At 43.2% G+C, this 16032-nt stretch overlaps 2 protein-coding genes across 3 annotated transcripts in view; both read right to left on the minus strand.

Moving 5' to 3' along the window:
- The window catches only part of LOC124012386 (zinc finger protein 205-like), a 303385-nt gene that overhangs the window by 49489 nt on the left and 237864 nt on the right, over nucleotides 1-16032 (minus strand). The gene's annotated exons all lie outside the window — the stretch shown is intronic.
- LOC124012388 (neurotrophin receptor-interacting factor homolog) lies at nucleotides 129-12917 on the minus strand. Of its 2 annotated transcripts, XM_046325959.1 has the most exons (7): nucleotides 12408-12917; nucleotides 11874-12004; nucleotides 11498-11671; nucleotides 6946-7110; nucleotides 6451-6562; nucleotides 6153-6280; nucleotides 129-1288 (listed from the first exon to the last, which is right to left on the minus strand). In XM_046325959.1, the coding sequence occupies exons 1-7, from the start codon at nucleotides 12688-12690 to the stop codon at nucleotides 359-361; spliced, it is 1923 nt and encodes a 640-aa protein (XP_046181915.1). In that variant the 5' UTR covers nucleotides 12691-12917; the 3' UTR covers nucleotides 129-358. The 2 variants fall into 2 exon arrangements, with proteins under 2 accessions (XP_046181915.1, XP_046181916.1); XM_046325960.1 differs by lacking the exon at nucleotides 129-1288 and having other exon boundaries at nucleotides 3353-6280.

Raw genomic sequence — 16032 nt, forward strand, 5'->3', positions numbered from 1 at the left:
TGTGGTTAATTGAAAAAGATATGCGCCCTGTTCTTTGAAATACGGTACTGCTTATTACAAATCTAATCTCCTATTCATGACCACTATCTTTCAAACTCAGACCAGAGTTGTTTAGAAAGAATATAGTAGAAAATTATGACTTTATTATGTCTAAGTAAGCTTACTATTCAGTTGTTTGAACATTTCTCTAAAAACAGGTATTTACACAAGCCTGTTTCAAATGACAAGTTAACAAAGGGTTATTGAGGGGTATGTGATTAATTACCATCTTACCCCAAGACACTAGACATGATAACTATAATGTTTTAGCTAAAGAATGGTTCACAGAAATCCACTAAGTACATTTCAAGCCACACTGCTACAATTTCTCCCCATTGTGTACACTCCTATGTCTGATCAGGCTAGTCAGGAAGGCGAAGCTCTTGTAACATAGTTTGCACTTGAAGGGCTTGTCCTTGGTGTGAACAGTTTGATGCGTCTTCACATAGTTTGCATGGGCAAAGCACTTCCCACATGTGGGGCACGCATACGGCTTGTCTGAGTCAGTTCTAATGCTCAACTTCCCACATTGTGACGCAACGACACCGGGGGTGGTAGAAGCAGGAGCCACCACACTCAGGTGGTTAGACTTTGAGCTCCCTCTTTGACCTCTAGCCATTGTTTGGGTGTTGTTGGGATTGTGTGCTGTGTTATACGTTAAGTACCTCTCGTGGTGAACACCCATCGTGACCCTGTCTGTATTTGTGGGGTAACCATGAGATGACCCGGGTCTAGCATATCTCAGTTTTCTATGAACCCAGTCACTAGACATTAGATGAGACCCTGAAGGAAAAGACAGATTTGTTGATAGACTACCACCAGGGGGGTCACCCACCACGCTCTGTGAAGGCTGAAGCCCAGGGTGACCTGCTCTGTTCATCATGGATACTGTGGTGTTTGTACCATAAGAACAGGAGGGTCTATCAGCCGCAGGCCCTGCTCCATCTCTGCACTGAGACTGTGAAGAGAAGGGTCTGGGCTGCAGACTGGATCCCTGACTGGAGCCTCTGTCTCTCTGATGACCACCAGGACTGAGGTTGTTCAGTCCACCTGTCCACTGGTTGTGTTCTGTGTGGTGGTGGAGTCTCTGTCCCTCGCGGTTCAGTCCTGGTTCTGACTCGGAAAGGAAGAGTGGCGGCTCCTGATCCAGGGTCCTGATCCCGCGCCAGGGTTTGTGACCAGCCGCTTCATTTGTCCAGTCTCTCCCGCCAGTAACACCGGATATCAGCAGGTTTTCATGGACTGCAGACTGCAAACAAAGATTGTTCAGAAGAGCATATAAAGGTTTATAAAATAAACTCTTTGTTGTTCACGCAGAAACATGACATATTATAAATTGTTAACCACAGTGAAGCGTAACTAACACTGTGATAAAAGTACCTAACAATATAGAGGTAGTGGAGTTAATTAATAATATATACACACTACCGGTCAAAAGCTTTAGAACACCTAATCATTCAAGTGTTTTTATTTTTACTATTTTCTACATTGTAGAATAATAGTGAAGACATCAAAACTATGGAATAACATATGGAATCATGAAGTAACCAAAAAAGTGTTGAACAAATCTAAATATATTTGAGATTCTTTAAATAGCCACCCTTTGCCTTGATGACAGCGTTGCACACTGTTGGCAGTTTCTTAACCAGCTTCACCTGGAATGCTTTCCCAACAGTCTTATAGGAGTTCCCACATATGCGGAGCACTTGTTGGCTGCTTTTCCTTCCCTCTGTGGTCCGACTCATCCCAAACCATCTCAATTTGGTTGAGGTCATGGGATTGTGGAGGCCAGGTCATCTGATGCAGCACTCCATCACTCTCCTTCTTGGGGAGATAGCCCTTACACAGCCTGGAGGTGTGTTGGGTCATTGTGCTGTTGAAAAACAAATGATAGTCCCACTAAGCGCAAACCAGATGGGATGGCATTTCGCTGCAGAATGCTGTGGTAGCCATGCTGGTTACGTGTGCCTTGAATTCTAAATAAATCACAGACCGTGTCACTAGCAAAGCACCCCCGTACCATCACACCTTCTCCTCCATGCTTCACAGTGGGAAATACAAATCAAATCAAATCAAATTTATTTATATAGCCCTTCGTACATCAGCTGATATCTCAAAGTGCTGTACAGAAACCCAGCCTAAAACCCCAAACAGCAAACAATGCAGGTGTAAAAGCACGGTGGCTAGGAAAAACTCCCTAGAAAGGCCAAAACCTAGGAAGAAACCTAGAGAGGAACCGGGCTATGTGGGGTGGCCAGTCCTCTTCTGGCTGTGCCGGGTAGAGATTATAACAGAACATGACCAAGATGTTCAAATGTTCATAAATGACCAGCATGGTCAAATAATAATAAGGCAGAACAGTTGAAACTGGAGCAGCAGCACAGTCAGGTGGACTGGGGACAGCAAGGAGCCATCATGTCAGGTAGTCCTGGGGCACGGTCCTAGGGCTCAGGTCCTCCGAGAGAGAGAAAGAAAGAAAGAGAGAATTAGAGAGAGCATATGTGGGGTGGCCAGTCCTCTTCTGGCTGTGCCGGGTGGAGATTATAACAGAACGTGGCCAAGATGTTCAAATGTTCATAAATGACCAGCATGGTTGAATAATAAATACACATGCAGAGATCATCCGCTCACCTACTCTGCGTCCCACAAAGACACGGCGGTTTGAACCAATTTGGACTCCAGACCAAAGGACAAATTTCCCCCGGTCGAATGTCCATTGCTCGTGCTTCTTGGGCCAAGCAAGTCTCTTCTTCTTATTGATGTCCTTTAGTAGTGGTTTCTTTGCAGCAATTCAACCATGAAGGCCTGATTCACACAGTCTCCTCTGAACAGTTGATGTTGAGATGTGTCTGTTACTTGAACTCTGAAGCATTTATTTGGGCTGCAATTTCTGAGGCTGGTAACTCTAATGAACTTATCCTATGCAGCAGAGGTAACTCTGGGTTTTCCATTCCTGTGGCGGTCCTCATGGGAGCCAGTTTCAATCATAGCGCTTGATGGTTTTTGCAACTGCACTTAAAGAAACTTTCAAAGTGTGCAAAGCTGTGGCTATTTGAAGAATTTCAAATCTATAATATATTTTCATTTGTTAACACTTGTTTGGTTACTACATGATTCCATGTGTTATTTCATCCATATGGTGTTATACAATGTAGTTAAATAGTAAAAATAAAGAAATCCTTGACTGAGTAGGTGTTCTAAAACTTTTGACCGATTAGTGTATAAAAAAAGTCCAAACAGTCTCTGCAATGGTACAAAATAACCAAGTTAGTCAGCAGAATCAATGTAGTATATAATTTAAACAAAATGGCATTAGAATCATTTTTATTGTTCAAAATGATACGTGACAAGTAGAATAACTTCTCACTATGGTAACACTTGACCATTTCTGTAAATCTGGTACCCTCGCTTTGATCAAATTCATTTTAGAATACTTAGTTAAAGGTTAAACATTACCTTACACAGCTTCATGTCAAGTAAACATGAATTAAGGCACTATCATTTCCTCACTATAAAACACCAGTATAAACCTAAAGGCCCAGTTTCACTCTTAATCAGTGGAGCATTTTTACAGACACCATCACCATATCATCTACTCTGCCTCATCAAACTCATTCTTTCCTCAGTTCACCTCATCCAGTTCCCAGCCACATCCAATGCCAACAGAATGAACTACAAACAAACTAACTAGTACTATATTACACCTCACGACCCACTGGGCACAAACTGGTTAAATCAACATTGTTTCAACGTCAATTGTCAACGTATTGTGAAGTGGAATCTATGTGGAAAATACTTTGCATTTGAAAAAAGGTAGAATCTTTTAAAAAATGTACCTTTGAAACAACGTCACCTTCAAAGTAATATCCACTTTAAGAAAAAAAAACAATAGGCTAGAGAGCTGATCTATCTACAAGCCCCGCTTAGCTTTGATATTCGTCATTGACTATTACCAATGTGCTATCGCTAGAATGATTGTTGAGAAATTTTCACTTAATAGATTCACTGTTGCTATTGAAATCATTCTAAATGGTAGGTTTAACAGAGCAAATTAAATGTAACCATACTTCATCAATCATATCATCAATGATGCTATTTACTGTAGGCCTCTAGTATAGCATTTGGAAAGTCATCAACGGCTATTGTTTCAATTCAGCCCAGTTTTAAACTAAAAATAGACAATACATATAGGCCTAGAGTTTTCCAGCTTCGGTTGGTTTCAAATGGAATCTATAAATTCATAATAAATGTTGGATTCATATCAACCAAAAATACAAGTTTAAGAATAAGATTAAATCAAACAATTTTAAAAATGCATTATTTGATTTAGATCTATTTACAAAAGATATACATATGTTGGCAAATGTTTTCTTAAGGAAATAAGGCACGAGAACCCGGGAATTATTGTGCGATAACTCCCTCCTAAGGGCTACTTCCCCGGCCATTGGCTTCATCTTGGGCATAAGAATAGCCCAATAGTCGGGAGTTATCACACGATAATCCCGGGGTTCCCATGCCTTATTGCTGAAACAACATCTAGGTTGCTAAGAGAGATATTCAAATAGTCAACACCAATTTCAAGTTAAGATAATTGTTTTATGAGATCGCCAGTGTCTCAAGTATGAGGGCAATTGCACCACTATAGTGTACCACTACAGGACAGTCAGCCTATAGTGGCCGCTAGATCTGCACTATCATCTAGGATTGATGTGCATTCCCAATAATACACTAGTTTCCCAGTGGACCAGCTTGTACATAAAACATCCTCTATTCAGGCTGCAAAGGCATCATTTTCCTCCTTAACTAGATTTAAATGGTCGGGGGGGGGGGGTGAAAAATGTGTACTGTCATAATAAAACAACATTTTCCACCACTATTTTCCGACACCTCAGGATGTTGCACAAACTTGGCTGAACGCGATGGGCAACATCTTAAGTTGACAGACACTCCGGGTTATTTGGTAGTGCTATTAGATGAATCACAGTCATAACACATTAAGTTATTGTATAAATAAACAATATATCTGACAATGTATTCCCATTTTTATCTTTAGTGTGATTTTCAAAGGTTGAAAGTGCAGTGTTAACACAGGTGAAAACTCAACCAAAAATCTGACATAGAATTTGGTTTTACTTTTAGATGGTTGAAAGCATAGTGATAACATTGGGAATTCAACAAACTTTTAGCAGTCATTTTGAGTGGGTGAAAATCGGTTGGAATCTCATTGATCAACGTATCTACCAAATATTACCCAATTATCCATGTTGAAATAACGTGGTATACCCAGTGGGTATACAGTATTTGTGGGCCATTTTCTGCTGGTGTATCCTGAGGTAGCTTCTCTGAGAACCTTTCCCCACAGTGTGTACAGGTGAACGGCCTGGCCTCTCTCAAGTGTGGACCTTCAGGTGCATCTTCAGATCGTGCTGGCGTGAGAACCTCTTCTCACACTGGGGACAGCTGTAGGGTTTCTCCCCTGTGTGGACTCTCTGGTGCCGCTTCAGGTTGGAGGATTGGGAGAAACTTGCCCGGCACAGGTGGCAGCCGAACGGTTTCTCCCCTGTGTGCATTCTCTGGTGGATCTCCATCTGTTTGGGGAAACTGAAGGCTTTCCCACAGAATGAACATGGGAAGCGCTTCTCTCTGCCACCGGACCTACTAATAGCGTTACGACTACTGTCATTTGTCAATGGGCTTGTGTAGCCATTTAGTGTTGAGGCACTGGCATTGTCTGAGGTCTGGTTTAACAGGGGAGCGTGAGGAGGACGAAGGCCAGGGAGTGTCTGTGTTATCGCAGGGTCCATGTTCCAGTTGATAGATCCTATAGAAGGCAGGCTGAAGGCAGCACCTGTTAGGGGGTTAACCTGAGGCACCATCAGTCTCTCTGAATCATAACTATAGGAACAGGACGGAGCATTGCTAGCTGAGTCAGTGTCTGTTCTCATACGGACACCTCCCCGTCCCCGCAGACCAAATCTACACCTCGCCCTGGTCTCAGCCAGTCTGTTGTCATGGAGACTAAGTTCAGTTGTTGTTTTGTGTTCGACTGTTTGTTTCTGGTTAACAGTGTTGTTCCCCAGCCCAGAGTTGAGGACGCTGTCCCATCCACTGACCTCCACTATGTTGCCTCTAGTCCTGGCCTGCTCAGTGATGGTGTCCCCTGGGCCGTTGGTTGCACCCGTCTGGGTCTGGGAATCCAAGATGGCCACCCAGTCTCCTCTGTTAGCCTCCAGCCAACCACCTGCAGAATGAGGTTAGAAAATATACCTTTTTTTGTCAAGTTTGTACATTATAATGTGTGGTTTTGTATGTAAACATAAGTTATATTGATTTAAGAAAACTATCTAGGCAAATTTCTAATCCCATTGAAGATCTATTACAGTATGTAGGCTATATGTATTTATCTCTTACTTTGCTCCCCCATCTTTAGTCCACTCAGTAGATTAATTCTCTCTGGTCCGTCTTCTACTGTTTCCTCTTTGACCAGCAGCAGATCAGGCTTCCCATCCTCCATGTCTACTGACTGTAAGAGATACAGAGTGAGAGGATGTTGGATCAAGAAATCTGATATGAGCACCCTTCTATGGAGCATCTTCTAATTGGGCAATGAGGGATTGCTGTGAGTACTATGCAAAGGTGTTAGTTCATTTGATTACTTGACATTCTTTAATGGTTTGATCATTCGAAGACATGGTCCCACACTTAAGACAAAAATGTATCGATCTGGGCCTGTATCCACGAAAGAGTTTGAGTAGGATTACTGATCTAGGATATTTCCATATAATCTTATTCGTTATGATCTAAAAAGGCCAAACTGATTCTAGATCAGCACTCCTACTCTGAGAGGCTTTGTGGATTCAGGCCCTGACCTAATACCATTCAGACTGTAGTTTACAGTGGGCTCACCTCAGTGAGATTGTGTGTGGTCCTGTGCTGCTCAGCTGGTTCTTCTGTGGGTTCAGGAGGTGGTGTAGTCTGGTTGTCCTCCATGACCATGGTCCCCTCAGGGTTCGCCAGATCCTCCTCACTGCCCTCCTCCTTCACCAGCAGTACCTCTGGACCCTCCTCATCCTGGAAGAGACAAGTGATACAGATTACAGACATACACTACCTCAGGTACATACACACAGATAAACACACTTTAGTGATGGATGGACATTAGAAACAGTTTAAATTCAAACAGTTGCTCCGTCACAAAATGTGCATCAGACAATTAAAATCGTCAATTTACTTGCACGTGATAGAACGCTGCATTGTAGCTGGTCCCATCAGATAACCTGGTACACGTTAGCCCTATGCTAACCTCACCAGATGACTGATTATTTTCTGGAACAAAATTCCACATCAGCCTATCAAAAGATCTTAGACTTTATTTCCACCAGCAAATGGTATTTCTTAAAATAGGTCAACCCTGGCCACCAGTGGGATATTTTAAACCTACATATTCAAGGCTGCCTTTTGTTCTGTAGGTCTAACAAAATGTTGTGTGCCAATATTGCATTGATGCATCCTTGACAAGACTACTAGCTAATAGTATTAACGTTAGACAATGTTCAGCAATAAAGATGTAGGAGGATTATACAACATGTAAAGTTTAAATTCAAAGTCGAAGACTTGTGGTCTTGTCAAATAGTTATAATTGACCCTTATTGACGTCACCAATTGGTGGTGTGATCCACTAAGGCAGTAAGCCCAGAGACGGCAAGGTACGATGGCAGCGAGTTTGAATCCCCCTCGAGGCAAGGATTTCATTTTGAGGAAAAAGCGATCCACTGTGTGCCCTCGACTCAAATAACGCAATGTGAAAAAGTAGCTGATTATAACAATGCATCTAAAACATTGTACATGGAAATGTAGCCTACAATTCTATGTAATATAGCCTATAGTAGCAACAGGCTTTATGTAGCAGTGCCAGTAGCCTGTGTGTCGGTCAGCAAGAGGGACTCCAACAAGAAGATACTCATAAAATGTTTTGCCTGCACTTCTCTTCTCACAATTAGTGTAGGCCTAAAATCTAGCTTCTTACTTTCAGTTGTCTCTATGACTATGGACACCCTGAAACCACTGAATGGTCTTGTGTTACCACCTTATTAAATAGGCCTACGGCGTGCAGTAGGATGCGCTGATCAGTTGATTGACAGGTGTATTGTAGAACAGTGCCGGTCCAAGGCACAAGCGGCATACACCCCATGGCAAAATGTGTAGAATTGCAGGAACTTTAAAACTGAAATTCTCTCCCTGCTGCCAAAGACCACTAAAATGTTTTGCCGTGAGATGGTGGGCACCCCCAACCAAATCTCGCTTAGGGCCCCCAAAAGCTAGGACCGGCCCTGCTTTAGAAGACACACTATAAACTTTCCTTTCGTGTGGATACTCGCCAACGTGGGTTTGAGTCCGGACTCGTGATCACATTTTTTAAAATGAACTAAATACTGTTACTACAATACTGCCATCTGGATAATGAGAGTGCTTGACATTAAAGTCACTCTTATGATTTATTATTATTATTATCTTATGTTTGTTCACCTCAATCTACGTCAACATTTAGAATTGGCTGATGCAGAACTTGTTCCAGGAAATAATGACTTTCATCTGGTGAGGTTGGCATAGGACTAACGTGCAGGCAGGTTACCTGATGGGACCAGTTACAATTTTGGGCTCCCGAGTGGAGCAGTGGTCTAAGGCACTGCATCTCAGTGCTAGAGGAGTCACTACAGACCCTGGTTCAATCCTGGGCTGTTTCACAACCAGCCGTGATCGGGAGGTACCATAGGGCGGCGCACAATTGGTCCAGTGTCGTCCTGGTTAGGGGAGGGTTTGGCCGGGGTAGGCCATTGTTGTAAAATAAGAATTTGTTCTTAACTTGCCTAGTTAAATAACTGTTAAATAAATAACCTACTATCACATACAAGTAAATCAATTATTTTAATTGGCTAATGCGCAGAAACAGATCAAATGTTCGCAAGTATGGCCCCGGGGTGTTTACCCATCCCCACTAAGTTGAGTCCTATACCGTAGTTACAGAATGACTTCATTGTTGTTAAACCCATCATGGTGAACATAAAAAATGATGTTGTGGGTAAATATAAGTCAGCTATGATAAGTCAAGTAATCATCAAACCTGACTAAACTATTTTGACGTGTACAGTAGGTGTTTGTTAGTGTGTGGGTATGTGTAGGTATATTTAGTACGTCTATAATGGTTATAAAGTGCTGTTGGGTGTATGCAGAACAGGGTGAGATCAGATGTGATATATACTAAAGAGAGTCTCAATGAGTCTTAGAATGAAAAGTCCCATTTTGTTTATTAAACATAAACAAGTGTTAAATATACCATATGAAAACCACACAAACACGTCTCTCTGCAAACCTGGCAGAATTCTCAGCTTGGATGTCTGCCCACCACCTCAAGCTCAACAAGCCAGAACAGCTCTTCCTTCCAGGGAAGCCCTGTCCCACTCCAAGGTTCATGCTCTACAACATCCGTAGAGTACGACCCTTCCTCACGCAAGAAGGGGAGCAGGCCCTAATCCATGCAGTTGTCATCTCCAGTCTAGACTACTGCAACTCTCTGTTGGCTGGGCTCCCTGCTTGTGCCATCGAACCCCTGCAACTTATCTAGAACGCTGCAGTCCGCCTGGTGTTCAACCTTCCTAAATTCTCCCAGGTCACCCCACTCCTCAGCCCACTCTACTGACTTTAAGTCAAAGTTCGCATCCACTACAAGACCATAACGGTTGCCTACAGAGCAGCAAGGGGAACTGCCCCTCCCTACCTTCAGGCTATGCTCAAATCCTACACCCAAACCCGAGCACTCCATTCTGCAACCTCTGTTCTCTTCGCCGTCCCACCCCTACGAGGGATCAGCTCCCGCTCAGTCCAGTCAAAACCCTTTCTGTCCTGGCACCCCAATGATGGAACCAGCTTGCCCCTGAAGCTAGGACAGTAGAGTTCCTGACAAAAAAAATAAGGCTTCTTCCTACTAGCACTGATTTCATTTAGGGAAAATGTACTTGCTACGACTGTGTTGTGGTTGTTTAACCCAGCTTTCTTAAAATGAACGTATTAACTGTAATTCACACTGGACAAGAGTGCCTGCTAAATTACTAAAATGTACATTTAAAATGTAATGTCTCAATCTGTATGAACATAGCCTACACCGCACAAACACAATATGAAACAGACTTTAGGCATATCTATCTATCTATATCTCACACCTCTGGATGCAGTGTTCTACCCAGGAATATTCCAACACTGAAAAATGTTAGTCTTACTATTCTAAATGCATCTGTGGATATTTTCTGCTGACAATGAAAATGTATCTTTGTCTTTAATTCAGGATTTGATCTAAACTTCAGAAGCTATAGAGTGGAATGGTTACTTTTCATGTAATAGAGTGGGATAGTTTTTCTGCTGGTGTATCCTGGGGTAGCTCCTCTCTGAGAACCTCTTCCCGCAGTGAGTACAGGCGAACAGCCTTTTTCCCGTGTGGACCATCAGATACACCTTTAGCTGGTTCTAGTGGGTGAACCTTTTCTGACACTGAGCTTTAGGGTTTTCCCATGTGGATCCTCTGGTGCCTCTTCAGGCTGGACGAGTGGGAGAAGCGCATCTGACACCGAGTACAGCTGAAGGGTTTCTCTCCTGTGTGGACCCTCTGGTGCCTCTTCAAGTCACCAGCCTGGGTGAAGCACATGTGACACTGGGTACAGCTGAAAGGTTTCTCCCCTGTGTGGACCCTCTGGTGGATCTCCACCTTTTGGATGCAGCTGAAGCCTTTGTTACAGAACATGCAGAGAAACCGTTTCTCTTTAATATTACCTGATGTTGCGCCCCCTCCCTGGGTTTGGGCTCTAGCCCTGTCGTTTGAGTTCAATACCTGATCGAAAAGGACACAGCCGTGTGAATTGGAAGGCCCCATCAACGTAGATAAAAGGGAGTGGGTCACAACATTTAGATTTGTCTCTAAGCTTTCCCTGTAGTCTAAGAAATCTCTGCCTTCTGAGTGTCCTTCTCCTAAGTGAGTCTCATCCACATTCCATGTGTGAGGAGCGTCGCCCTCCACTTTCACAGTCACTTCATCAATGACTATAACCTCCCCTTTCTTATCTAGGCACCCTTCAGAGTACACACTACTACTGTAATGGTTCCAGTCCCCTCTGGACAGATCAGCCTGTGTCTCTAAACTCAAGGATCCAGGGTCCATTTCTGTAGCATAAGAACAAGACAGCTCACTGCAAGCCTCTAACATGTCACCTGAATCTCGATGGGAATAAACTTTTGAGCTCAGGTTATCGTAAAGTAAATACTCTGAGCCAGGAGCAGGAGGACAGCCCAGTCTCCTCAGCCCCTCTGGTTCTGACCTGTGGTCAGATCCTGTGTGTAAAAGCCTTTGTGTTACAGTTAAAGTCTCTGTGTCGGTCTCTGACTTGAGGACGGCGTTCGGCGTTCCACTGACCTCCGTGATGCTGCGTTGGCTCCTGGGCTGGGGTGCAGTGAGGTCCTCTGTGGCTACAGGGGATGCCACTCCAGCCGCTTCTCCAGACTGGATGTCTCTGCTGTGCTGTGGGTTCTCCTCTCCTTCAGACCTCTCCAGCTTGACACCAGGACCTGCAACCTCTGCATCTGCAGACTGACACAAGAAGAGAGGAGGTTATTACCGGTAAATTAGTTTAATTGGACAATACAATATCACAGGGAAGTTTCACAAGCTCTGATATGTTAGATATATAAGGATGTACATGTAAGCAAATTAATAGCCGAGCGAGCCTTTCTGAAAGAAACGGGCCACATTTGATGTACTGTAATTTCTAATGTTACACTGTGACACAAACCTCTATCACGATAACATGCTGGGTTGAGGTTCCTCTCCCCTCATCAACAGTGATTGGTTGGTCATCTCTACCCGTGTTATGTCCCGCTGGTTTCACAAAGCTCCTGTGGCCTCGAGTGAGATGTCCTTCACCTGAGAGAGTGATTGGGGGAAATCGGTTGTTAAATGAGGTACTGACAATGGTCAATGCTATATTGTACACTATTGAAACTGTCTAGGAGGTAAGCGATCACTTGTTATAACTTTTTGATATACTATTTATTGTTCCATGCATCATATTATTTTAATTGAGTTTGACAACAGGACATTCATTAAATCAAGTATCTGGTAAGAATATGATATTTTGTCTTTGTGCAAGAAGCCTGGTTAAATAAATAAAAAACATTTTCAAGATGGCTAAGTATTGGTAAGCAGTGTATAAGTATTGCATACTATCCAAACACTGACCAAGATCCAATACTGGGTCACACATCTGAGCACATGAGCAGAGAGGAACCGGGCGGCAGCCTCGGCCTTCTGCAAAATCAAAATGTACCTCTTGCCATTCCTCTGTATCGGTCGAGGATCTTGACACTACTGGGACGACTGGCGAGGACGCGCTCCCGCGCTGTCTTCTCCGCGCGCTCCCGTGCCACCTTCAGCTCCAGTAGCTGTAGTTTCCTTCGCAATGTCCTGTTTTCTTTCTGGCTTTGAGTTATTTCCAAACGAAACACTGCATAGTCGTCGTCTACGAGTTTACAGATCTCTGCCACGGCTGCATTCGCTAGCACCTCCATAACGGAGGCAATTTGAGTGTGAAAAACCATTACGTTAGCCATTGTTAGCTAACCTTAGTAGCTAGCTAGCTAGATAACATTTATCGTCCTGTCTACAACGCGAATTAAATACTACATGGGGGTAAGTATGTGATGCTATGCAATCAAAGGATTCATATTGAATTCCAGGGTGTTAATAAACGTCTAAATAACAATAGAAACGCTACCGTAAGAAATTGTTCTTGGTCAACGTTAACTTCCGTTTACACTGACGAAAAGGGGGTTCTTCCTCTTTGGTTTAATGGCTTCCGCAACAATTGTATGTGCATGTCGCCACCTACTGTATGGGTGGATAAGTTAAACGATCAAAAATAAAATTCAACTTTTCAAAATCAACTTGCTTTTCTGTTCAAATCAAACATAAGAATTAGAAAATATCCTCGAAGGTCATGCCATCTTCCAACGACAGTATCCTTGCCGTGCTTCTGCCTTGAAATATTGATGCCCCTAATACTTATCAGCCAGAGACACAATGATTTCTTGGACACTTGAACAGTACAATTAATAACTGTGGCAATAAGTGTTATAAAATCCACCTTCACAATGACTGTATCCAGATCTCTTGACTGATGAGGAATCTTTACAACGGCTGTTGTGCATCCATCGCCATTTCTTCAGCGCTGTGGCCACGTGCACCTTTGACTCTCTCCCCAGCTCCACAGGAGATCTGCTGGACAATCCTGATCCTTGACACATCAACCTCTTTACCCTAACAGGGCACTCAGGGAAGTCGGGATTATGATGCCCACCACAGTTGCAACATTTTACATTCAGACTCAATAACATACACTTCCCGGTTTTACACAAACTTTCTCATGGCATATCTTTTATATATCTTAGGGGACTAAACTCCACGGTGAAGTTTGTTTCTGATGAACAGTGCTGTAAAGTACTTAAGTGAAAATACTTTAAAGTATTTCAAGTGAACTTAACTATTTAGATTTTTGACAACTTTTACTTCATTACATTCCTAAAGAAAATAATGTACTTTCTACTCCATTGATTTTCCGTGACAGACGAAAGTACCCGTTACATTTTGAATGGCTAGCATGAGAGAAATGGTCAAATTCATGAGAGAAATGGTCAAATTCATGCACCTACCAAGAGAACATCCCTGGTCATCCCTATTGCCTCTGATCTGGACTCACAAAACACCTACTTTGTTTGTAAATTAAGTCAGTGTTGGAGTGTGCCCCTGGTTACCCCCCCCCCCCCAAAGAAATGGTGCCATCTTTTTTATATGGGGAATTAGAAATTATTTATGTTTACTTTTCCTTTCAATACTTAAGTATATTTTAGCTATTACATTTACTTTTGATACTTAAATATATTTAAAACCAAATACTTTCTTTTACTCAAGTAGTATTTTACTGGGTGACTTTCCCTTTTGAGTAATTTTCTGTCAAGGCATCTTTACTTTTACTGAAGTATGAGAATCGCATACTTTCTCCCCCACTGCTGATGAACTTCACCAACGCCTTCGAGCCGAGACCAGCACCGACTACATCAATTCGCCCAAGGTCAATACTTTCAATAAAATATTCAACGCCCACCTAAGTATGTTTGTCCTCTGTAGTTGCGTGACTTACTTTGATTTGCTGAAATCAATACCTTTTCAATAAATGTCAATCAAATACAACCACTCACTGTTTGCTCATTGCTGTTGCTCTAATATGGCAACTAGTGGTTGAGTTCATTAGAAAACTTCCTTCACCGTGGAGTGGTGTTTAGTCCGCTAATAAACTCAGCAAAAAAAGAAATGTCCTCTCACTGTCAACTGCGTTTATTTTCAGCAAACTTAACATGTGTAAATATTTGTATGAACATAACAAGATTCAACAACTGATACAAACTGAACAAGTTCCACAAACATGTGACTAACAGAAATGGAATAATCTGTCCCTGAACAAAGGGGGCGGGGTCAAAATCAAATGTAAGTCAGTATCTGGTGTGGCCACCAGCTGCATTAAGTACTGCAGTGAATCTCCTCATGGACTGCACCAGATTTGCCAGTTCTTGCTGTGAGATGTTACCCCACTCTTCCAAGGCACCTGCAAGTTTACGGACATTTCTGGGGGGGAATGGCCATAGCCCTCACCCTCTGATCCAACAGGTCCCAGATGTGCTCAATGTGATTGAGATCCAGGCTCTTTGCTGACCATGGCAGAACACTGACATTCCTGTCTTGCAGGAAATCAGGCACAGAACGAGCAGTATGGCAATTGTCATGCTGGAGGGTCATGTCAGGATGAGCCTGCAGGAAGGGTACCACGAGGGAGGAGGATGTCTTCCCTGTAACGCACAGCGTTGAGATTGTCTGCAATGACAACAAGCTCAGTCCGATGATGCTGTGACACACCGCCCCAGACCATGACGGACCCTCCACTTTTTGCCAGTCCTGTCTGGTCCAGCGATGGTCGGTTTGTGCCCATAGGCGACGTTGTTGCCGGTGATGTCTGGTGAGGACCTGCCTTATACAACAGGCCTACAAGCCCTCAGTCCAGCCCCTCTCAGCCTATTGCGGACAGTCTGAGCACTGATGGAGGGATTGTGCGTTCCTCGAGTAACTCAGGCAGTTGTTGCCATCCTGTAACTGTCCCGCAGGTGTGATGTTCGGATGTACTGATCATGTGCAGGTGTTGTTACACGTGGTCTGCCACTGCAAGGACGATCAGCTGTCCGTCCCGTCTCCCTGTAGCGCTGTCTTAGGCGTCTGCACATCTGCAGTCCTCATGCCTCCTTGCAGCATGCCTAAGGCACGTTCATGCAGATAAGCAGGGACCCTGGACATCATTCTTTTTGTGTTTTTCAGAGTCAGTAGAAAGGCCTCTTTAGTGTCCTAAGTTTTCATAACTGTGACCTCAATTGCCTACCGTCTAAGCTGTTAGTGTCTTAACGACCGTTCCACAGGTGCAAGTTCATGAATTGTTTATGGTTCATTCGAACAAGCATGGAAAACAGTGTTTAAACCCTTTACAATGAAGACCTGTGAAGTTAGTTGGATTTTTACATATTATCTTTGAAAGACAGGGTCCTGAAAAAGGGACATGAATTTTTTTGCTGAGTTTATATCCCAGCTTTTCATAGGTCGGGAGATACTCAAACAACAGTAATAAGGATAAAATGTTCCTTATGTTTTCCCCATCCACCATACGGGTCAAGCGGCGTACATGAACTACTCCTGGAATTTTCAGCCTGAGATATTGTTGGTATGCCAGAGATAATACCTTTGCCCTGTTCTGAAAATCAAAGTTGTCCACTCCATTAGTAGATAAGGAGCGTGCATTGTGGCTCGCGAAATTTCGCTCATTAGGTATACCAGTCCTGGTTATTGACTGCATGCAC

This window comes from Oncorhynchus gorbuscha, linkage group LG24, assembly GCF_021184085.1.
Source record: "Oncorhynchus gorbuscha isolate QuinsamMale2020 ecotype Even-year linkage group LG24, OgorEven_v1.0, whole genome shotgun sequence".
In the NCBI taxonomy this organism is placed as follows: Eukaryota; Metazoa; Chordata; class Actinopteri; order Salmoniformes; family Salmonidae; genus Oncorhynchus; species Oncorhynchus gorbuscha.

Coding starts and splice junctions, on each gene's coding strand:
- LOC124012388 (XM_046325959.1), bottom strand. CDS start 12,690: ATGGCTAACGTAATGGTTTTTCACACTCAAATTGCCTCCGTTATGGAG. Junction 12,005..12,407: donor ATACAGAGGAATGGCAAGAG/GTACATTTTGAT, acceptor TCACTCTCTCAG/GTGAAGGACATCTCACTCGA. Junction 7,111..11,497: donor GCCAACGCAGCATCACGGAG/GTCAGTGGAACG, acceptor TGTCTCTTCCAG/GATGAGGAGGGTCCAGAGGT.